Consider the following 24,222-nt stretch of genomic DNA (forward strand, 5'->3'; position numbering starts at 1 on the left):
CATTTTCCTTTAAATACTTGTATTTTGGGGTGTTTATACTCTGGGCGCTAGTGTTATTATCTCCATTGTGACTATAAAGAGACTTTACAGAACACAAATAAAAACAATGGTTTGGCTATAGGAAAGGTTTTGGTGTATTTAAGGCTTTGGAAATATTATAATTTTGGCTGATTGCATTAAAAGTGTGTTAAGGGCTACCTAGAGCATAAACAGCACAAATAATTGTGGCATTTCTTACTTTACAACGGCACTGCACTGCCACTTAAAAGGTTTATTTAAAAACATAATTGGAGCATTCAATTCATACTGATTATAGTCGTAAACTGTTGAATGAGATGACCCAAATGGAGACTCTGTAGACAGACTGTAAACACAGACGGTAATAAACCTGAAATGGGGACAAAGTGATGAAAGGAACTAATAAGCTCTCATACTAACAGCAAATTCAACTAAGAAACAAAGGTTCAAAATAATAAGGAAATATAAGATGAAAAAGTAAAGACTAAACAAACTAAGAACCACATAGAGAATATTTCATAATAAACAACAATATAGAGTCCATTAACTGCTGACAGCTTCTTGTAGATATCCAAAGTCTCAGTAAACACCTCCATCAATGCCTCATCAGGCAAGTTGTCATTAGAAAAAATGTTTAAACCAAACTAACAATTACTAACTAAGCAGATTTCCTCTGTAATTTCATGTGAGTTTAGTTAGTTTTTGTTTTCCAATTTTTTAGTTAACTAACTGTTTTTCAGATTTAGTTTTAAGTTTAGTTTTAGTTAAGATGGTCCCAACCATCTCAACCTTGCCTCTCGAACTTTCTCTCCAAACCGCTCAACCTGAGCTGTCCCATCTTACTCATCTCGTGGCTCAAGAGTTGGGAGTTCGCCTTGAAATCGGAAGGTTGCCGGTTCGAGCCCCGGCTTGGACAGTCTCGGTCGTTGTGTCCTTGGGCAAGAAACCTCACCCGTTGCCTACTGGTGGTGGTCAGAGGGCCCGGTGGCGCCAGTGTCCGGCAGCCTCGCCTCTGTCAGTGCGCCCCAGGGTGGCTGTGGCTATAATGTAGCTTGCCATCACCAGTGTGTGAATGTGTGCGTGAATGGGTGGATGACTGGATATGTAAAGCGCTTTGGGGTCCTTAGGGACTAGTAAAGCGCTATATAAATACAGGCCATTTACCATTTACCATCCTCTCCATCCCGGTCACCCCCAATGGAAACATTGACTGCCGCCTCCACCTCTGCGTTCTGTCTTTTTTTTTTAGAGCCACCGTCTCCACCAAACCACACATCTAGCAGGTCTCAGCAAGAGTGAAAAGCTCTTGCTGCCATCCGTCTGTCACAGATACCCCACCTCTACCACGACAGTACTCTCCACCCTGCCTGGACTCTCTTCTTCACTTCTCTTAAACGCATCACTGATCACAGTGCGAGTAATAAATCAATATATCAGGAGCTCCTTTTTTTTTTTCTCTCTCTCTTTATCCTCCTTCAGCCAGCCTATAATTACCCGATCACGTGACAGCGTCTGTGCACTCTCACCAGCAGGTGGAGATGATGCATTCCTCGGACTTTTATGAATCGCTGCTTCGGGGTCGTGTAGAGGCGGAGTTTTTCTGCTGCCGTAGACGCGCAGGCGGCGGGCTGCAGGCAGAGGGCAGCAGGCAGGGTTTAGCTCATCCCTGACTGGATCACAGGACCAGCATCATCATCCTCCCTGGCAAGGGCAACCTCTCCATAAGACATCAACAAGAAGAAGACGAAAAAGCATCAAATTTTGAAGAGAAGCAGCAAGATGCTGGCCTGCACAGAGCTCATCACCATGTGTCTTCAGTCTGCCAAGCACGAACACTTGAGAAAGCGGCAGGAGCTTGACCACAAGCACAATCAAGGGATCTCATTATTTCAGGATGTAAGTACATAGTGTGTTTTTATATTTGGAAGATTTTTTTTTTAAAAGAAACACATATGTCATTTCTTAATAATACATCTTTTTTAAAACGTATTTTTCTCAGTAGTCTTGTGTGTGATTGCATTTGAACGTGTTCTGCTCGTGTCCACCTTCTGGGGGTCGTTTAACAAAAGCGCAGGATGAGTAATCCACTGTTCTTCATTCTTCTCTTTGGTTCATACTGAGTTAATGCCAGTCTACTATTCACGTGTGAGTTTGGCAGCAGCACTATTATGTAAGAAAGGTGAATGCATGCACATCATTGCATCAATTACAAAACACAGATATCCCGGACGAAGCAATCTGACATATTTTCTTTGATGGGACTGACCTTTTACCTGCTAAGAAATGCAGTGCAGCCTTTTTATTTCAAATTTCTAACAAAATATTAAGGGTCATGCACTAGATCAAATATGTTATTACTGCATGATATGATTTTCCCCTCACTCTGAAAATAATAATAAAAATGCCTTTCACAAGTAAAAAGATCCTACATTTTTAATTCTTAACTCTGGAAATTACAATATCCTACTACATAAATGTGCCCCAACTAAGCTGCTCAAAGAAATGCTTTGTGTTTTGTGCCACAATGACTCCGTAGTTAGCCACAAATAAGAAGACAGCGAATTAGCAGCATAATTTCCCAGTGTTAGACTTTCTGACAGCAGGCTGCAAATTAAATTCACTTTCCTCAAGGCAGATCATTGGCCAGCAACGGGGAAATCAGACTGCAGCGAGTGCACAATTGGTTTAAACGCAGTTAGCGGCCATTCTCTCGAGCCAGCACTGCGTTACCTCCAAGTAGGCGTTTTCTTTAATGAACCCAGTATGAGAGATAATAACAGAGACGGGACTCAGCAATTCTGAAATGAAAATCTAAGACAGTGGCAGAAGTAAAGCTTTCAGTGGGGAAAAGGCGGTTAAAGCCTGCATTAACACACACCTGTGTTAACTTGCATCAACAAAAGTATTAGTGATTAGATTTGGCTCACTTGAAATTACACTTCATTGAGACTAAGCATTAAAATAACTGCTCAAATCAGTGCCCAGATGTGTTTCCAGGTGGCAGCCAAGTGGTGGGCATTGCTAATGTTGAGGCTTATGAATGACATGTATTCTAGTTGTAGGAAATAAGAGTTGGATCTCATTTTAAAGCATCTTTTCTCTGTTTACTGTCATGATCTCTATACATCCCTGCTCCAAATAGCATGTCATTAACCTGCAGTGAGTCCCCTATTTTTATTTACTGTCTTCCACACAAATAATTAATGCTGTTACACACACTTACATCTGTAGTAAGAGATCCTGTAAGCTTTTTCTTATTTTCTGCCATGTTAATATACTTGATTACTACTCCAGGCATGTATGTTCATAATTAACATGGACAAACATTTGAATCATGAGGTCATGAGGTGCAGAATCAAGATCCACTATAAGAGAAATACGGATTATTTTGAAGGTTTAATAATGCATGGCTAAAAGAAAATATCAGAAATTAGCGTAATATGTTACTTTTAATATGCTTTTCATTTTCTGCACAGTCACTTCACAGCTCCGTTTGGCTTCAGGGAGCTTTTTGTGTTTTTTACCATTTGTCTATTTAATTAGATACACTGAAGGACTCGGTTTAACAGACTCAGACTTCAATCTTTCACATTCCCAAGTTTTCTCTTTTTTAGTCTTTTTGATATACCGGTAATAATTATTTTCAGTGCCATCCGTGTAATGGATGGCATAGAGATAAGAAGATGTAGCTCTCTGTAGTTTATTAAGGACTCACTGTGACTTACCAGCTTACCGCAGTGACTGATTTTTTTTTAACTGAGTAGCATCCATGCTGCTACTTTTAGAATGTCTTCATTGGCTCTGTGGGATAACAACACCACCATCGACTCCACCAGCCTCCCACAGAAGGGCAGTAAATCTTAGCTCTTGTACTTCATCAGACCTGTATTCAAGTCCTTATGCCATCTTAGCTTTATCACAAGTAACCCTTTAGCCAGTCAGCTAATGACATGTCATCATTAGTGAACATCAGGTCTGTATTATGCTTTGTCCCTGTTACATTAATGTTTTGATGTACCTATTGATGAAAACACAATGTAACAACATGATTTTGTTGGTATTACACTCAACAATAATAAATGCAAATACATGATTTGTAGTCGGGTTCAAGCATTGCCCTTATGTGGTCACTGGATTGAATTGTGAGTACAGTTTTTGTTGTGTACATGCTGTGCAAAAGTCTTGAGACACCCCTCATTTTTAAATATTTTCCTGCCAATGAGCCAGACCTTCTTGTAACTTTTTAAACGTGATGTTGAGCAAAATTTCTCCTGGTTTTTCAGTCCAGTCCTTGTACCCATAATTTTTCAGAGGAATTTAGTTTGTTTGTTTTTTAAGTCACCCAGCACTGACCTGTGACTCATTTAAGCATATAAAAGGCACCCTGCTCAAGGCATGAACCAGTCCTGTGTCTACACATAACAGACAGCTTAGCATAGGACATATTTTTAATTCCATCTATAAGCATTTTGTTCCATTTTCTTTAGTTTTGATCTAAAGAAAATGCTTCAGATGCAGTCTGGAAGTTGGCAAAAACCATCAATCTGATTGGCAACATTTTTAGTACAAAGTATACATGTATTGTATTAGACTCATTAGAAAAGCCAAATCTGATTTATTTTTACACAAATATCTCTGGAAAGCCTTTAAAACGTCTGCCTCCGTCCCTTCTTGTTTTGAAAATCGGCACATAACTAGGAAGTCAGATATTTGCAAGGCTTTTTTATCACCCCTACAGTTCTACTGGACTTTTTTTGTGTAACAAAGAAAAAGCATCTCTGAGTCTATATATCCTCCACTAAATATTCAGAGCTGCAAAAACAATATTGTTTCTGCCACTTCAGAAAACTCAATTCAGTCCAGTTCTCTGTTTATATTGCAGCCATTCACAACAACAGTGCCCTCAAGACACCATATATTGTAAGGTCAAGATCCTAGAATATTAGAAAGAAACCCCAACAACCACACTTCCCCCATACAAGCAAGCGTTTGGTGACAGTGGGAAGGAAAAACTCCCTTTTAGCAGGAAGAAACCTCTGGTACAAGCATGCTCAGGGAGTAGCTGCCATACCCGATTGGGGTGAGGAGAAAAGGAGAGAGCATAGGGAGACAGAATTTTATACAATATTTTATAAAATTTTATGCAATTTTATATAGATGACATAATTTATTATGTAGCTGGATCCTCTCATGATCTGGCCATTGCAAATCTACAGCCTGCTTTTGCTCAAATTCAGAAATCTCTTATCACACATAAACATGATTTTAAGTCTGATTCAAAATAAATGCAAGATATTGCCGTAAACTATCCAGCACACACCATGTCCAAACCCTTCATGGTCATACAGTTGAAACTGTTGATTGTTAGAAACACTTAGGACTCTGGCTGGCTAGCTTGATGTCGATTGTAAACTGCAGCTGGTTTGACCTTTGTTTACCTTCTGCTACAGTGCCTGGAGGAAGCTTATAGGGGAGAGCTGCCATTTTTTTAATATCCACCCTTTCCCCCTGTTTTTCCTTGGGTGATAGGAAGTTGAAGTGTAGTCTTTTTGTTTGGCTAAGTTTCGCTTTAAGTTAGAGCTGTTTTGTTTGTTGTGTTGGCCTTGGGTCTCCCTGAAGCTAAGTACTGTATGCTTGATGCTTCCCTCTGTTAACCTCTCAGCAGTAAAACGTTTCAAACTGACCTCTTTCCACTTTTACGTTACCTCTCCTCACCCCCTAGACCTTTTTCGGGGATGTACCAAAGATTGCCTGCTGACTGATTATCTGCTCTGTGACTGAATTTTAAAAACAGCTCTTTCAAAGCCTGGAGATCTATTCCTGAAGGCTACGAGAAAGCTTGTCTAAGAGAGTTTAGGGTATATTGATTATTATTAATGGTGGTCATACCAAATATTGATTTGGTATGATTTCTGTGTTTTCCTTGTATGTTGTATTTCCATGTGTGGTTGCACATATTTCAATGCTAAAAAAAAAGAAGTGACGCTTGGGACTTTTGCACAGTACAGTGTGTCTTCAATGGAGGAGGGATTCTGTTTAAATGCTCGATGTCAGCAGAGTGTATTGAAGCCTTCACACTCCGATGTGCTTGAAAAGTGACAGCTGGATGCAGCTTCACCACTCCAGTGTAATGACGCGGTTAATCCGTCAGACACTGGACTCTATTGATCCACACACGGTAACTGATTAGCAAAAAAAGATTTGGTGTTATTGATGATAAGGCTTTAGATAAGAAGGATTACTATTCATGGTATAAATAGTGACTATAAAGGAGTGTTGCTTCTGCAGTCTTTTCACAAAACTGTAAGCATGACAGCCCCTGCGGAGGAAAAAAAGCATGAAAGGTTTCACTCTGAAACTCCTCTGGGCGCCACACAAATGTCAGTATTGCATTTCCTGAGATATTTCGTGTCTCTTTTGTTATTGAAATGAGGAAATTACATCTCCCCTTAAACATTTTGCTGCTCATACAGAAAGAGAAGAATGGGCTAAGTTTCATCTCACACAAATAAATTGCCTCATACATCTTTAACTTCTCACTGGATGGCTTCAAAATACAAAAATCCTTGTGTCGGTTAATGTCAGCCTAGTGCTACACATCTCAATTGCCCGTGTTAAAATATTGTGCTTGCGGACCTTAACGCCTAAACACAACTTTTCTCTTTTCTTGCAGATTTTACGCCGTGCAGACAAAAACGGTGAGTAAGCAAAATGCAAATCTAATTGGATTGAACGGTTAATTAAAACTCAATTAAAATTTTGTTGAAGGATGTAGCTTTGGTGGCTTCGTTCAGACAGTGGCCTTGGTGGAACTTATTCTTCCATTTAATCATTTAATTGTATCGCCATCCTTGTGAGATGCAGAGGATTTGAATAACTGGGGTCAGGTCCAGCTGCATTTTTATTTATTTTTTGGTTTTGTGATGGGATTGGATTTGACAGGATGAACTCCTACAGTTCCCCCTAAAGGCATTGTTCATATCAGTGCATTGCCAGCACCACTGCTCATCTCAGTGATAGTCATGGATATAAATAACACATATTGTGAGGTAATGCATATGCAAATGATCTAACTATAGAAAAACTGTTGCCTTGGCTGGTTCTGCTCTCCTTTGTAGAAAACACATTTTAACTTCGAGTGGTGCAAACTCACCTGAGAATTGCAATAAATGTAAATTCAATGTTTTCTCTTCGTAAACGTGTCCCTGTTTCGCTTGATTAAAGCGATGCAGTTTCACCTCTTTACTTCAAAGGGAATTTGCTACATCAATGTCTCCTAGGAGAACGCAGAGAATTTAGTGTTGCTTGAAAAACACAGCTGACAAACAGGGAAATGTTTCTGTTCTCAATTTTGTATTCATGCGCTGCATCTTCATTTAATGGAATGTAAAATGCAAAAGTGTTGAGTTATTAATGCGTGTAGAGTATCTACGGACTCTGATCGCTTCCCTCTGGAGGACGTTGAACGTGTTGCGTAAGAGCAGGATTAATGATGCAACGTGCCGCCATGAGCAGAGGTTTTCCGGGGTGCCCCACAGCTCGTGTGAAGATACTGAGATGTGAAAACAGCCCTTCAGTTTGTGAATTATAAATTGGCACATAAAAGATGAATTTTTTTCTTTGGGTCTGTTATGAAAATAGAAATAAAGGGCGGGTGGATTTTTCTTCTTTGAGGCTGAGTGTTAGGTGATAATAAGTGAAGAGCATAGCAGCTGGAAGGCAGCAAAGGTGGGAGTGTACAGTAAGGTGCATAATTTGTTGGACAGAGACCTAATTTTTGTAGTTCTTCTGTTCACTACCAGAGTGAATTACAAATAAAATATTCAATATGTGAAGTGCAGACTTTAAGCTTCTATTCAAGGGGTTGAACAAGAAATATGCATCAATTATTTGGGAACTGCAGCCAATTTAATGCACAATCCCCCATGTCCAGAGGCTCATGGAGGAGTTTCATGACATAATGTCGTAAGTGTCTTTTCACTGTAACTAACTCCCCCCCCCCCCCCCCCCCCCCCCCAATACAACCCTATTAGGTAAAAATTTTAGAAGCGGCCAAATCTGTAATCTGGTAAATTTATTCAAGGAACCAATTAACTGACCAGTTCAGACTGAAAGACCACAGAAGACAAGTAAAGTGCATGATGACAGAATTATTTCCTTGGATACTAAAAACAACTTTACCCCCTGTTGGTTGGTTGCCCCCCAAAAAACAAAAAACATCTACGTCAAGAACTTAGACTTAAACTTCTAGAAAAGCCTGCACAGTTCTGGAAAAAAAATCTTTAGACAGAAGAAACCAAGGTTAACTCGTACCAGAATGATAAAGAAAGAGCTCATGAAGCATACCACACCATCTGTCAAATACGGTGTAGGCAATGTTATGGTGTGGTGTGAATGACTGCCAGTGGATCACTGGCGTTAAGTGACGATGTAGCTGCTGATAGAAGTAGCAGGATGAACTGTGAAGTGTACAGGGCTATACTCTCCTCAGATTCATTCATTCAAATGTTGTAAAACTGATCATTCAGCTCTTCACAGTCCAAAAGGATAACAACCCAAAAGCATACTGCAAAAGCAACCCAAGAGTTTCTCAAGAAAAAGAAATGGGATATACTTCAAAGGCAGAGTCAGTTCAGGTCAGTTATCAAATACAAAATGAATACAGAGAGACCCAAACACAAGCAGCAACTACAGGCTGCTGCAGTAAAGACCTAGCAGAGTATGTCAAGGGAAGAAACACAGCATTTGATGATGTCCATGGTATGTGATGGCAGTCAGGCAGTCATTCTCTGCGAGGCTTTTTCATTCTAGTTATAAAATCAGCCCTTAAATTCAAAATTAGCATGTTCAATTAGTTTAGACCCTCCAAAAATAGGGGACTGTGAATAAAAATAACTGCAATTCTTAAAAGTAAATGCAAAACCCCGTTAAACACCTTGAATTAAAGCTGAATGTCTGCACTTAAATATATGAATTAAAATTCAGTGTGCTAGTGCAACTACAAAAATTCTGCCTTTTTTTTCTTCAGAAAATGATGTTAATGAGCATAAAAATGTACAGTGCTGTGACAGCATTTTGTGACGGTTCAGGTCTGCTCCTCGTGGTTTGTGTTTTCAGCCTGACACGCCCCGGCGCTCACACTCTTTGTAGAAAGAACGAAAACTTTGCAGCATTCTTGTGTTCGTTATCTTCATTTTGCAGCTAAACTCTGCTTGGCTCTTATTTCCTCAAACTCACTGAGCTGTGCACTGAAGAGGAAAGTGCCGCCTTCCAATCAGTGCTGAGTAGGCTGCCATGATATACTTCTTGTACTGTGGATTTTAATGAGGGCTGTCTGCCAGCCCACTACACTCCTCTTTGCTATTGTAATCAGGAATTACATTTTTAATAGACCAAAAATGCAACTGCACAAATATGAAGTAGATGCTAAATGCTTTTAATCTACAGGCTGTTTGCTGAGATTCACTTTGCTGAGATTCACTTTTATCACCAGGAAAAAAACAATAACAGCCATGAAAAGCACAAATCAGCAATTAGGTCTGGAGATGAAAAAACAAATCAACTCATGGAGATGTGCTCTATATGATGAGGTGTATTCTCGACCCAGAGATTTTTCTCTACGCTTCTTTTCATTCATTTTTCCTTTTGTTGTTGATTTGTTCTTTTTGTATTTCAAAACCAAGTTTCAAATGCATTTAGTAGATTAAAAAAAATATGAAAAAGGCTGATATCTGAGGGTGTTTTGTAAGTTTTTGGCTGCACATACATGATCTTTTGCAGTTGTCTAATTGTTAAGGCATTTGGTGCTGGAGCAGAGAGACAGGTGCAAACAGCAGCAGAATTGCAGGGATGTGCAAAAGTGATGCCGCGCTCGCTGTATCGCTACATCACCTTTGTCATCTTGTTCAGTTTGTGAGATGCAAATGTGGTCAAAAATCACTATCAACAAATTCAATAAACTAGTAGGTCTGCAATTAACCATCAGTTAGTCTATTTAGTAATAAATGACCAATAATTCATAGTCTAAAGATATCATAAACCCGCTGTTGTTGGCATTGTTTGGCATTCATGGTTGGAAATGAACTTTGGGAAATATTGCTGCGCATTCATTTTTCCGCTCCTCTGCTGATTGGTAATCGATTTCATACACTTGCTCTTTGAGGCAACACATACAGGATGTTTTTATCTGCGGCCTGTTCTCACCTCTGCTTTTCAACTGAATCGCACCGATGGGCTTTATGAATTTTTAGCAGTGCTGCAGTCTTAGCCCTTTTAGGTTCAGGATTTCCTCAAGGGAAGTGTTCCTGGAAAGAAATGCTCTTCAGTACGGGGGCGATCGTGTCGTTTAGGTTGCAGTTAGAGCTGCAGTTTTAGTCAGTGTGAAGTGAGACAATTAAAGCCAGCGAGCTGCTTTGCTTCTGTCATGAGATTTTGCAACTGTCTTAGTAGCTCTTTAAATTTCCCTGTGGAGGTGTTTATTGACATTAGTTTGTCGAAATAAACTGGAATAAACTGACGCAAAACAGGAATAGTTTTTAATAAAATCTCTGTCTGAGAGGTGACATTAGCCAGCTTTAACTAACAGTGGAATGAAGACACATTACAACAAAGTCACGTTCATGATGAGATAGATCCACCCTAAACGGTGTGAAAAAGTGTTGCACGAGCTTCATAATAAAATAACTCACAGTATTCTCTTGAGAGGAAATTTGGCCGCTCTCATAGTGTGCAGCCTCAGAGAAAGACGTTTGTGTTGTGCATTAGTGCTATGCACCGCTGTGCATTTTGTGCACGCTCCTGGGTGTTATGGAGGAAAATATGCAGACTGCTGTCATAGCCTGCTATGTTTTTATGTTGAATTTACAGCATGTGTTTATAGTTTGAGAAATACATGCATGTACATTTAGAATATCTGTAATTATAAAGTCTATTTTGTAGTCGTTTTTTAAATTATCAAACACCTGAAGGTGTCACTGATATGATCAACTAATATTATTCCAGATGCACCAATCCAGTACTTTCTCCCATCCTTTCCTTTGATTATTATCCTTTTTGGGGGGACAACTAAAAGAGCTATCAGTTATAATTACTTAGTATCTTTAGATCTCATTTTTGCCCATTAAATAGTGAAACTGAGGGCAGGTCAGGAGTCCTGTAGATGAAGTACATGAATATACTCTATTAGTTTGCTAGATAAACACTGCGGATAGCCAGGAGATCAGCCGTTATACCACTGCCACTTTGATCTTTAAAGCTGCACTTGCATAATGCGCCATCTGAGCTGCACTGCACTCGGCCGCCTTAATGTGGTGTGAATCTCAAACCCAAAGCAACTCCGATGGAGAAGGCTGGAGAGTGAGTCAGAGGTGCAACAGATTGTGTTTACTCCCACATCTTGTGGAGATTTTTTTTTTTTAAACAGGGAAAGTTTGAGAAATTCACTGCGATTCTTTCTCCACAGCCACACTGCAACAAATGTTCAGTGATGATACATTTTGCTGGGAGGACTTTCCCGCAAGTGAATCGTGTCCAGAATTATCCACAGCGCGAGCTGATGCGAAGTCAAAATATGACATGATTTACTTCTGGCTCAGGGCTGTGAGCGAGGGCTGGCATGTGGGTCTCTGAAGGTTTCAGCGCCTACAGAAAGACGTTGGTGGTGGCGTGTTTGTGAGCTTTGCGTTTACCTCTTGTTACTGGTTAGGTCTGGACCCTGCAAGCTGTGCGGCACAAGGCATCAGATGCTGAACATGTTGGTATCAGACTGGTTACAAACTGTGCTCATGTGATGATTGTCCAGAAACTGGAGTGATGGAAATGAACTGTTGCAGAAATTGAAACAGCGGGTACATTGGCTTGCCAATTTTCTTCTCTCGTTTCAGTGAAGAAATCAGACGGTGTTAATAGTCAACTTTTGAACAGAAAATCTGGTGCTCAGTTAGATCATTATTACTCTGGAGAGTTGGAAATCCAGCTCTTATCAGTATTAAAAGAATGATGATTTATTGTAACAATGGTTGAGGGGAAGTTTTACCATCTTTTTAGGGTTACATTACTGTAAACCAAGACAGAATTTAGGACTAGGGCGGTTCATCAGAAGTATTTTTTTTGCAGTAACACCTCTGAGTTCATCAGTAATGTGTTTGCATCACAGAGACAAAGTGTCTTTGTTCCTTTACACTCGATTATGGGCAAACTCTTCATTCAGATGCTGAAACACTGAGGCTTCAGCTAGGTGTAACTTTCACAAGCATCTCTCCTTTCAGATGATGGGAAGCTGAACTTGGAGGAGTTCCAGTCATATTTCACCGATGGCATCCTCACTGATGAGCAGATGCAGGAGCTGTATTACTCCATCGACAGGCAGCAGACAGAGTAAGCTGATCTTCCTTTTGGATGTCCTCCAATTCTGCTGCCATCTGTAGCCCCTCCTGCTTTCCTGCTGTCTGGCAGTGAAATGTCAATACTGCACTTCAAATAATATGATGCTAATATTTCATAAAGCCTTAATTCTTGTGTGAAAGCCAGAGGGCTTGCAGCAGCCTGCTTGATTAGCTCATTAGCAAAGATATGTCTGTAAGATATATAAACATTCACCTGTAAAATGCCTGTTGGTATAAAAACACCCAAGAAACCTTTTTTTTGTGTCTGAGAGAACAATAGTGATGGAAGCTCTGTGCTGTTGGCATCACTTATATGCCAACCAGTCACAGTGAAGACATTTCAGGTGGTTTAATCTATGCTACTCAACTTCATTGCTATACTGTTAGCAAGAGGGTTGCACAGCATCGCAATGAAACGCTAAATTATCAAATTTATAACAAATTATAACAAAACAAAATGTTTTATAAGGTTACACAATCAGATAACCATCCATGAAAGGTGACTGAAGGAGATAACAGCTTTTTCTGTTTTCAGCATAGTTACGAATCTATGGACAGCTATATATAAATATGAGGAGTATTTTGCTTTATTCCTGGTGTTTTTATAACATTTACTAACAGTGGGCAGTTAATCTATTTTTGTTCAGTATTAATTATCTTAGATTGTCAGAATCTACAGGTATGTTTATCGTGTCTGTGGTTAAGAGATGACTAAGAGGAAAAGTGATTTTGCGCAAACTGTAAGAGTCACACACCGAGGGCTTTTAAACTAAGCATCTTAAGTGAAGTGTCACCATGTTTACACCCTGTGCCAAAGCTCCAACTGCTCACCAAGATGGTAACCAGAACCATTCAACAAAAACAGTTGGTCCTTCAAAAAGCTTCCTGTAGAGTATGTGTCTGTCTCAGTAGAAGAAACAACAGAAACAAGATAGTTACCTTAAGTCAGTCAGTGGGGATCATCCCCTTTGCAGTATAGGCCAAGCCTCGTAACTGCTTATCCAGCTAGAGTTTTGGAGGTTGTATCCCTGCTCCACCCGGCATTGGGCAAGAGGTGGCTAACTCCATGTATAGAATGTATAAGATGCCAGCGCATCAAAGGACTTGCACACGATGAGACCAACTACTATTTGAATTAACATCAGCTCCTACCATACTTTACAATGTAGGAAGAAGTCAGAGTACCTGGAGTGAACTCAGGCGAATGGGAAAAACATGCAAACTCCATTAAAAAAGAGTCTTTGTGGTCTTTGACAGGAAGAGTTGAGGCCTTAGCGTGATAGAAAAGTTTCATTAACATGGTTCTTTTGTCTCTTTGTGACTCCCTCACAGCAACCTGGACATAGACAAACTCTCCGGTAACTATCTTTTATTTATTTTATTTTACCGACTTTACTTTAAAATTCATGTGGTGCATTAGATCACTTTAACTGTGTGTATCATGAACAGGGGAAGTTTTGATGCTTTTAGCTGTTGATGTTGGTCTGATAGTGACAATAACTCAAAGATGTGTGTGCATCAGTGTTGCTGACTGATTTGTTGCCAGATACTGATCCTCTTGTGAAAAGCACTACTTGTGTTGTGCTAGTCCAACACGAACCAGATGATAATAAGTAACAGGTCTTCTCCCATTCCAGAGTACTTCACTCCACACCTGGGAGAATACGTCAACGTCCTGTCTGCTCTGGAAAAGCTGAATGTGGCCATTCTGAAGGCCATGGATAAAACTAAAGAGGTTGGTTATGGTTCCTTTCACCCCTGTGCTGTGTGGATTTTTGCATGCCAAGACATATAAACAGCACAATATCTTTCCAGTAATCCATAAGCATCCTCGATCCTTTGATGTGTTAAAACTTTCCTGTTACTGTCTCAGCTGTCAGTTTAAAACGCTGCCACAGTCTTTGCGATCAGTGTGCTGTTGCAGTGAATATTTCCCATCGTGAGTGACTCTGGCAGTACATTTTCAAACATGAGCTCAAAGACCTTTAAAAGATGCTTTCTCTTACAAGGCTTGATAAACATGGCAGCTGTTGCTGTTGTAAATCACCTGGGTAACTAACCAGCAAGGTGGGAGTAAAGCAGTTTTCATGCAACCTCAACATTTTGACCTCATTTGCAGATGGTCAAATTAGAGTTGGTGGACTTATTAAAGATGGCCACACAGATGAATATATAAATATTAATGATGTAAAGAACTGAATCCATGATACTTGTTTCCTGTTACAACACATCACAAAGGTGCTCTGTTGGGTTGAGAGCTGGTGACTGTCAAGCTCTCAGGTAAATCAGCTGTTTCTGAAATAGCCTGTCTGGCACCAATAATTATGCTATAATCAAAGTCACTTTACTCGCCTTTTTCTCCATTTTGATGCTCGCTTTGCATCAGAATGCATGCCTAAATGCAGCGAGTTGCATGCATGTGATTGTCTGGTTAAATATTTGCAATAATGAACAGTTGAACGGCGTATCTAATAAAGTGGCCGGTGCCGTACATATATTACTATGGCTGAAATGTCTAACTAGTATAAAACAGAAAGTAAAGCTGAGGCTGATGGGAATATTAATGTGTGCACTTATTTGTGCAGACAGCTGGAGGCACACAGAGAAAATCTATCAAGCAAATACCAGCAGGAGGTAAAGGAAGTGAAGGACCAGCTCAGGCATAGGGACGGTAAAATACAGGAACTGGTGCATGAGAAGGAGCGTCTCTCTGCCAGGCTCACTGAAAGGCTTTGATGGCAAAATGCAGCTCTCAGGAGGAGAACCTCTGAAAAGAGATAGCAGAGAGAGAAAATGTGGTGCAGAAGAATGAAGCTAAGACTAAATACAGCCTAAATAAATAACAAAGAAGAAGGTGGAAGGAGACAGTCTAAAAAAAAAATGAATCGACAAAATCAAAATCTGAAATAGGAAAATCAACAAGTGAGGAATGGAAGGAAAGATCTGCAATGAGAATATGATGGACCATCAAGATAATGAATGTCAGGAAAAGATGCTGAAGCAAGTGCAGAAATACTGGAGGCGGAGAAGACACATATGGAGGAGGCAAAGAAAGAAATGGCAGAGCCAAATCACATATGCTACTGTGACCTGGATTTTACAAATTGAAGGGCAGTAAGTTTAAATAAAAAACAACATCCTTGACACATGATTGGCTCAGATGGCTTAAAATGACAGTTTTAAAATGGCTAAAATAATCAATTTAATTATGAAAACTGCAATGAGTTGTAAACTAACTAATTAACAGAGCACACAGGCAAAGATACTGTGAAACAGTTAAATATGAATTATAATGCTTGCTGTGTGTTCATCCACCTGTCTAGGTTTTTTACAAACACATCAGTGAGCTGCAGCATTAAAATGCACATTATTTCTTCATTGTTTTTGTTTTGAACACCATTATTTCATATCTAGCAACCAGTACGGCATTATATTGGCTCATTCACATCCTTCTACCCCAAAGTAGAATGTTGCCTTCAGATAAAGAGAAACAGTATCTCACAGAAACAGTAGCCTTGGACTGTGAAACATGCTAATTAGAGCGTTATAAAATCTTATTTTGAGACCTGCTCGAGCAGAACAGCACGCTTAATATTGCAAGAGATGTAGTGGGGATTTAATTGTCCTGCCCTGACAAGTAGGGCTGTAATCCTGTTGTGTTAGGCGGGCACACTGGAGAACAGCATCAGAGAACTTCCACTAAGACTTAATCGATAGCTTAGCTCAGTCTGTACTGATCTCGAGTAGCCCTTTCTGTTAAGCCGACTGGTGAATATTTATTTTGTATTTGGCAAACGATGAGAATCAGGTGGAGTATAAATGGATGTGGACTCAGACTTATAATGAGGCTGCTTTCTGCGGTTACAGGAGGTTATTTTCACTGGAGCTTCTGCAGTGACTGATGACTGTGCTTGGGCAGTAGTGGAGTGTAGATGACAGTAACTAAGGCTGACAAACCCCGCAGCTGTCCAACTGACGTGACGTCGCGCAAATGCACCACAACCACATGACTGCATTTCTTTCTTTTGCTCTTCCTCTTTCAGTGTCCAGGTTTATTATTCACTCGGGAGGATATTCGGCTTTCTCTCTCTCTACATCTCTCATCTTCAGCACAGCCTTGCTTTCTGGCTTTTCATCTCTCTTCTCTGCATCACACGTGCTTATAGCTCATGCATTTTTCATATTTCAAGTTGGTCAAAAAGCTTTCTTTTCCCTGAAAAGGTGAGGCGTTTTTCAGCCCTCCCTACAACGAGGGTTACTTAATAAATTGCTACACCAAACATATTACTAATTGTATAGCTATTTTTATCATTTTTACCATCTCCTGAGGTGAAAAGAACACATCCACTCTGGCGTTGCAGCTCATCTGTCTGCTCATCAAAAAGAAAAAACAGAAAAAAAGACAGAGGTTACTTGTGCAGCACAGCTCGTCTTCTGCCGATAAATCACGCGTACAGAAACACGGATTTGAACAAGACTGGCCAACATTTATCACGTCTCGCTGTCACTTCTCCTGAACTCAATTTGGAAATGGCACAGTGCGATGGTCAGTGTGTTGAGGGTCATTGTGTTCAAAAAGTGAGCTTGAAAAGATTTATAGATTTCTAAAATGCAGCAGACACTGCCCTGAAGCTCACAGTGCTCAGAGAGATGTCTGAAAATCAGCCCCAGGCTACATTATTGGTGAGATAGCTGCAAAGCAACACATCCCACTATATGTTGTTGTTGGCTAAATGATGTTTTCATATTACTCAGCACGGATCTGGTTTGTCATAGAAACACAGCTCTCACACTAAACTGGCTCAGTGGTGGGTGAGAGCTTATTAATCATTTAAAAACATAGTTGCAAAAAAAATCCCCAAACGCTGCTTTTGGCTGCTTCTTTTTCACAAGCGATCGTTACAGCGTGTAGCTCCATATATTTGCAGATTTCTACACTGGATACACTTCCTGACACAAATCTTTTAGGGGTTTGCAAACTGGGGAGCTTTTGCTTGTTCAGCGAATGTGTAACTACTAAAATTTGGAGCCACTGACTGAGAGAGTTAGAGTGGACTAATTGATCGAGTAGTGCTGCGTGAAACTCGGCACAGATTAACGCAGATTCCTCTGGTTACTCAGACTCATGCCATCGCCATGGTTACTCACTGCAGGGACACTTGATGAGTTGCTTCGTTGGTCTATTATCGTTTGACAGGCTAATGTAAATCTCGTCTCTCACTGTGATTGGATAAGACTTTGAATATCATGTCTCTCTGTGATGGTTAGAAATATTTCATGTCTTTTCAAGCACAGACTCAAGTCTTTCTCAGACGAATAGTTTACCCGGCAACCTATTTTTATTAGGTTACAGCCTAACCTGATAATTATGGCCAGCCACTTTATAGGGTACCCCTTTTGCCACATTATTAAGTACACCTCTTCTGACTTTATTAGGTACACCTATGGCCTATTTTCTTACATTCACTGCTGCCACTTTTACTAAGTGCATGTGTGGCCACTTTATTAGGTAGCGCTGTGGCCTAATAAAATTGCCGGACAATTTTTGAGATGCTTTCTCCCTTCAGCTTTTCTGGCCAAACTGTGTACCTCTAACTTTTTTAGCAGCAAGCCACAAACCACGCCCTGCAGAAAAACAGGCTCAGTGCTGTTTCTCTAGAAATTGCATTCTATAGTTAAAGAAGCAATTTTCAATGCTTACCAGTTCAGATAAAAACTGAATTGGCTGAACCAGCTATTACAACAGTGGAGCAGACCAAATAAAAAATTGTTGGACTACGGTAACAGTTGTTTCACAAATGATACTTCTATCACAGCTGATTCCTTTTCTTCGTTTGTATTTGAAGGAGTATCAGGGCTCGTCAGTGTTGGGTCAGTTTGTGACACGCTTCCTGCTGAGGGAAACCACCACCCAGCTGCAGTCCCTTCAGTCATCGCTGGATTGTGCTATGGAGGCTGTTCACGACCAGGGCTGCACAGGACGGAGGATAGTGAAGAAGCCCGCTGACCTGCCCATCCAGAGGATGGCCAAAAGGCCTGGTCGACGCATCCAGAAGAACATGTGTCTCTCCCCAACAGACCCTTACTCTGGCATGCTCACCACAGGTACTTTTCAGGGAAATGGGAATAGGATGCGTGAGGTCATTCTCATAAAGTTTGATTAAAAAATTAAGATTGAATCATCTCCGTGGGCTGGGCTGAAGTTATGTTTCTGGTATCAGGGGTCAGTGTGGAGCCAGACAACCACTGGGGCTCCCAGATCAACCAGCTGGAGCAGCTCATAGACAAGATGGAGTGTGAGGTTTGTGTAAAGGAAGTTTTTGTCACTTTCTTCCATTTTTCAAAAGATGTGCTTGATGTCTTGTGTCATGGGTGTATTTTTAGCATTTTATTTTTGACAGCAGAATCAACTCAGAGGGAAAGCAAATAAAATGTTCCACTAAATCTTGATTTATCGGTTTGCTTTGAACCTAAGAGAACAATAAACTGTATGAAGCTAAGCTGGGTAGAGAGAGTGTAAGATGCATTAAGGCTTTGTCTGCTTTTGGGAGGATCAAAGTTCACCACAGGCTTAGCTGTTACATATAGAAATGTTGAGCACACCATTCAAGGCCTACTGTGTGTTTGCAAATCAAGAATTTTGCTTGAAGCATAAGATACTTGTTGACAGAGGAGTCAGTTTGTAGAAAGCGCAGACCCGAGCGACTCTGCACCCACAATGGAAAGCATGCATAATACATCAGCCTGAGAATACATATATACTGTGTTGGGCTCCAATCAGGGAGAACACTGATTAAATTCACAGCCAATGGTGCTTAAGTACAAAGGTTTGGAATTACTTATAGTTTGCAATAGGAAGCCATTATTTTGATTGGAGGTGTGAGAGTTCATTTAGAATTTAAATTGTCATGTGATAATATAGGTAGGACAGATGTCAGTGCTTCGGGGATGTTAAAATAGCCTGTTAACATGTTCATTTTCTTATCTTGGGTTTGCAGACAAGAATTTAGTACAAGTGAGGGCTGGAGGAGGGTTAATATGAACATGGTGATCTCTTCCTTGTGGAAGCCAATGGTTTGTGACAGGCTGTAACTGGAGGCTGAGCCATTTCTGCTGCTGGTTCTCGTTCTGCTCGTGGCTGACTGAAATATTTATGACCCCATTTTCAGAGTCCACATCTTGAACCTCTCAAAGAAGACACATTGGCAGGGACATATAAATCAGTGAGTCTAGTGTGTGCCAAATACAGATTTACTATATACACATAGATACTATATGTATATGCATGTAAAACACTGATGCCACTTTAATATTTCCGCTAGAACATACTTCTGGTCCAGAGACAAATGTCTGTGAAGGAGAGAGACGTGGAGCAGTTTCAGCAAGCTCTCAAAATCTACACAGATGCCACTACCATCCAGCCAAACAACCTGCAGTATGTCCTTTTATCTGCCTCTGTGCCGTTTGCCTCAGGATCTCTCTGTGATTTGATGCAGCTGCTTTAAATTGCTTCAATTTTCCCAGACATGGGATAACCCCACTGCCCTCTTTTCTCTCTCTCTCTCTCTCACTCTGTCTCCTTTCATTTCTAGCGTGTCAGTCCAGAACTTGCCAGACAGATCATGCTTCATCATGTATGAATTTTGGCAAGACCGTCTCTCCTGGATGAGGTAGGAACTCGAGGATGTCTTTTGCGAATTTCAGTGCTCAAGTGAAATTCGATCAGCACACTGAGCTGCTCACAAACTCACTTTAAAGTGTTCCTGCCTTGTTGGGTGCAAATTGGCAGTCTCATCCTTTTCATCCCTTCTTCCTGTCAGCTACCTGCAGTCGTCCATCAGTAAGACCTTCCAGGGCTGCGTTATTGACTCGCTGGAAGAGCCAGAAATGGTCTCAACCATGCTTCTCCCAGGTACACAACAAAACAACAAATTGATTATTGCAGCTCATTGAAAGCTGCTCATTTAATAAACAGAAATCACAAATTATTTATGGCGCAGTCACATTAGAGGAATTAAAAATTACTGCAACCATCTGCAATCAACTTGTGATTTTCGTCGCTTTATAGACAGGGACTAGCTCAACTGCTGTCTTCAAAGCAACTTTGTTGTGTCAAGATAGTGGGGAAAAAAAAGCAATGAGGTAGAGTCAGTCTGCAATTAAATTTGCAATTGAATGGGAACGACTTGACAGTTGCATGCAATTTGTGATAATACAGCGATTAACTGTGATAAATTGGCAGTTCTGTTTCAGTCTGTCGCTATCTACACAACCAGATGTCACATTAAAGAGAAATTAACATTAACTACTACTACAAGTCCCCTATTGCAAAGATGCATGTTGAAGATGAGTTGTTTTTATTGGTGCAGACTGACTCAGACTGATGGAAGCTTGTTGGAAATCTAGACAGCAATTATTTGCAAGCCGTTGCCAATCTGTCTGAGAGTGATTGCAGTCAGTCCAAGTTGGGCAGCAGTTGTTTGGAGACAGACGGCCTCCCTCAAGGTGACCTGATGCTGTCACCCTGTCACCCTGCAGTCTACGGTCCACTGCAAGTATTTGCAATCAGTTTCTAAATATGAAAAAAATGAAGTGCAATCACTGGGAAACCTCAGGTTTTTCTCTAGTGTGACTGAGCCATTAATGAATCATTTTAAGAACTGATTCATGAACCAATTAAGCTTAGCAATTGATAATTATTCTTAATCGTCAATTATTCTTAGTTAAATTTTAAATCTAAAAAATAAGCACTGACTTATGTAAAAATATTGATATTTAGGTCCACATAGTTAATGCAGGCTTTCTGTCCATCAGCTTAATTCTTCTTTTTGTAGGAAATTGTAGAGTTAAGGTAATTCATGTGTAATAATATTTGTCAACAATGTATCTCATTAAGTATTGAAGTATTTGAAAGAAGTCTGATAATGATCACCATCCAACATTGTAGTTCCTATTTTATTTATCCATGTTTTCCTTAAAAGAAATCTCACATAATCACTGTCTGTATCCTGCACAGGTTTAACAGAGGTGAAAACAGAGTCAATGCTACCCTTAACCGAACTGAAACAGGACTACAAATTATTACTCTGCATGTGCTGGCAGCCAATTATTCGTTAACAAGTTGGCCACGTTGTTATTGTGTTTGCAGCTTGTTTCTGCTGCCCTCCGATGGCAATAAAACCAATCATTGGTGCTTTAATATGTAAATTACCCCATGCCATATTAGATCATGAATTGTAAGCTTCTCTTTCTGTTGCCATCGCTTATGCGTTTAGCTCGTGCAGAGGCCATAAAACACTGACGTCTAATTATTGCTTCATTTGACAGCCTCTTGGTGGATTATGAACAACAACTGATGGAGCGGAGCTGCTGTTAACATACACCCTGAAAGCAGGAGAACAAGGCGATTGTACAATCGCGTCTTCTTCTTCTTCTTCTTTTTGTTCGTTATTTGATATTAACTTTTTCCTAATGGCATGACCAGGATTGTTTCAGCGAAGCTATGCTGCAAGGTTCTAACAAAAAAGACGGCAGGTCAGTTAAATCAGTCCACAGTGAAACAAACCTAAACCTTGGGGAGAAAGAACTGAGGCGATGCAACGTTTTATTGTGTGATCAGGATCTGTGCTGATGGTCATTTCAAAGTGCGGGCACATTTCCTGCTGCTGATTTAATAGACTAACAAATATTTAAAAAAAGAGAAAAAAGAATATATTTGCATGATGTCTTATTTCTCAGTGCTAGTTTTCTTTTTTTCCACTCAAAGCTTCATATTAGAGTAGCTATAATTGTCAACAATGACCAATAACTGATCCTACCCATCAATGCTCAACACCTGTCCCTCAGTACAGATGAAAACAGACATCGTGGTAGGGTTAACCTCCCCTTTTGTTCTCTCTCTCTGGTATCGTGCTTTGCTGTCTCCCTCAAAGCTTTTGCTACCAAGCGCTCATTTTGCTTATGGTGTAGACAAGCCATTAAATAGTTAATTATCAGTCACAGTCTGCATCTAGAAATCTGATCATCTGTGTCACTCCTGCACTTTAGAAAAAAATGGACCTTATTGTGAAGAACTGATACTTATAGTAGATTGTTTATTGAAAATATAGAAATAACAGGCGTCGAGCTGCACCGAGGAGCAGTACTCTAGATATAAAACAAAAGCCATTATTTTACATTTGCAGTATGTAATCTGAAGAGTTTAATGGTACAGTACAAACAAATATAAGTTTATATTTTGAGTACAGAAATTAGGCAGGATCTGTTCTGTGTATTGATCCGTGTACAGTAATTATTGAAAGCTGTAGGTTGTAGGTAGTTGTTGTAAATCACTGGTAAATGTATATTCAGACATTCGGTACGTTACATTTTGATAATGTGAGGAACGAATGTGCTGGATCTTTCATTTAAAGTGTTTCTCATTTCCTTTGTGTAGATTGTACAGTTATGTGGATGCTATGTTTGTTTTCGGCATGAATTAAAGTTTGACATGTTGCTGACATGGAGAGAGGCGTCATTTCTTAAGGGTCAATATGCTTGTTATTGCACACTCCATGTATCGAGCACTATATATTTTTATCTCAAGGTGTCCTTCCATTGTGTTATACAGCCTAAGAAGCAAATAAAAGCTTCTTCTTTGCTCTTAAAATGGAAAAAAAAAGACTTTCAGCATTACATTTCATTAGAATTCATATGAGAAAGCCATCAAAGAAACAGGAAAAAAGAGGAAATTATTTACATTCTCCCCGCCTGAGTAAGACTGACAGACTGAAATATCTTTTAAATGTAAGCTTGTCATATCAGCAGCTAGAACCTTTGAGAAACGTCTACAAAGCAGCGGAGCAATTTCAAGCCCACCTCACACTGAAACTGGGGCAATTAGCTCATTCTTACTCTTTAAAATCCCTCCCCCGGCGCACAACCTGAAAGAACCTGGGAAGTTTAAGCCCCAACTTTGCACCAAGCAGCTAATAGCTCGCATTCACCGTCTATTTTCATTCGTCAGAGCGCGTAGCAGGTCGCATTGGACTCGTACAGCAAATAAGCTTTTTAAGTTGTGGATTCTTTTGCACTTTGTGTTCGAGAGCTAATCATCATTAAGCTTAAGATATGTACAATAAACCTCACACTGGAGGATTTCCTTTGAGAGCTGACACTGTTTTACTGCATTACACTTATTATCCACAGGTTGGCTTTGAGAAGGTTCATTGTAGCACGTTGTCTCTCATTATAGCATTAGTCAGATCATTTGTAAGAAATGAAGTACTTTGTACATTAAGTCTGAGTTTCTCACATGATTATAATAAAATATAAATCTTATGCCCTGCTGGTGGATGGGATGAAACCCAATGTCTGCTTCCTGAGAAAAAGCAAAGGTTCCTTTTTTGATTTAAACTATAGGAAAGGAAGACGGTGACGGCAGGAGGTCCTTTACAGCTGGAAAGAAATCGTTCTTTCACTTCAGAGCTCACGCCACAGTCCTTCCCTGCTGCTATTTTTCTCCCCGGTGACTGCAGGACTTCTGCAAGATGCAAGGGACAGAACAACCACCAGCTATGTGGCCTATATATATGTTCCACTGTGTCTGTAAGGCATGAATTCAGACATAAACTCAGGCAGCATGGATTTCAGTCTCCACAGAAACCTATATAAAGCACATTAATGGTCTTTTAAAAATTTCCATGTGTGAATTGTGCAAAAGATAACAAATATCTATTAGACAGTACTGCAGACGCAAAATTAGGTAAGTGCATTAATTGCCTGTAAATGAATTCTGTTTGTGATGTTTGGCAACCATTAGCAGACCGTCTATGACGCTAAT

General features: G+C 40.1%; 1 protein-coding gene across 1 annotated transcript; it reads left to right on the plus strand.

The window, feature by feature from the left end:
• Positions 1-262: 262 nt before the first annotated feature.
• LOC113013520 (N-terminal EF-hand calcium-binding protein 1-like) lies at positions 263-22,900 on the plus strand. The gene is made up of 12 exons (XM_026154510.2): positions 263-1,914; positions 6,692-6,716; positions 12,285-12,393; positions 13,734-13,759; positions 14,039-14,136; positions 18,248-18,506; positions 18,623-18,702; positions 19,571-19,624; positions 19,724-19,836; positions 19,994-20,071; positions 20,222-20,313; positions 21,729-22,900. Exons 1-12 carry the CDS (start codon positions 1,798-1,800, stop codon positions 21,755-21,757), a joined length of 1,080 nt encoding a protein of 359 aa, XP_026010295.2. The 5' UTR covers positions 263-1,797; the 3' UTR covers positions 21,758-22,900.
• The last annotated feature ends 1,322 nt before the right edge of the window (positions 22,901-24,222 follow it).

This window comes from Astatotilapia calliptera, chromosome 20 (assembly GCF_964374335.1).
Source record: "Astatotilapia calliptera chromosome 20, fAstCal68.1, whole genome shotgun sequence".
NCBI classification, from domain to species: domain Eukaryota; kingdom Metazoa; phylum Chordata; class Actinopteri; order Cichliformes; family Cichlidae; genus Astatotilapia; species Astatotilapia calliptera.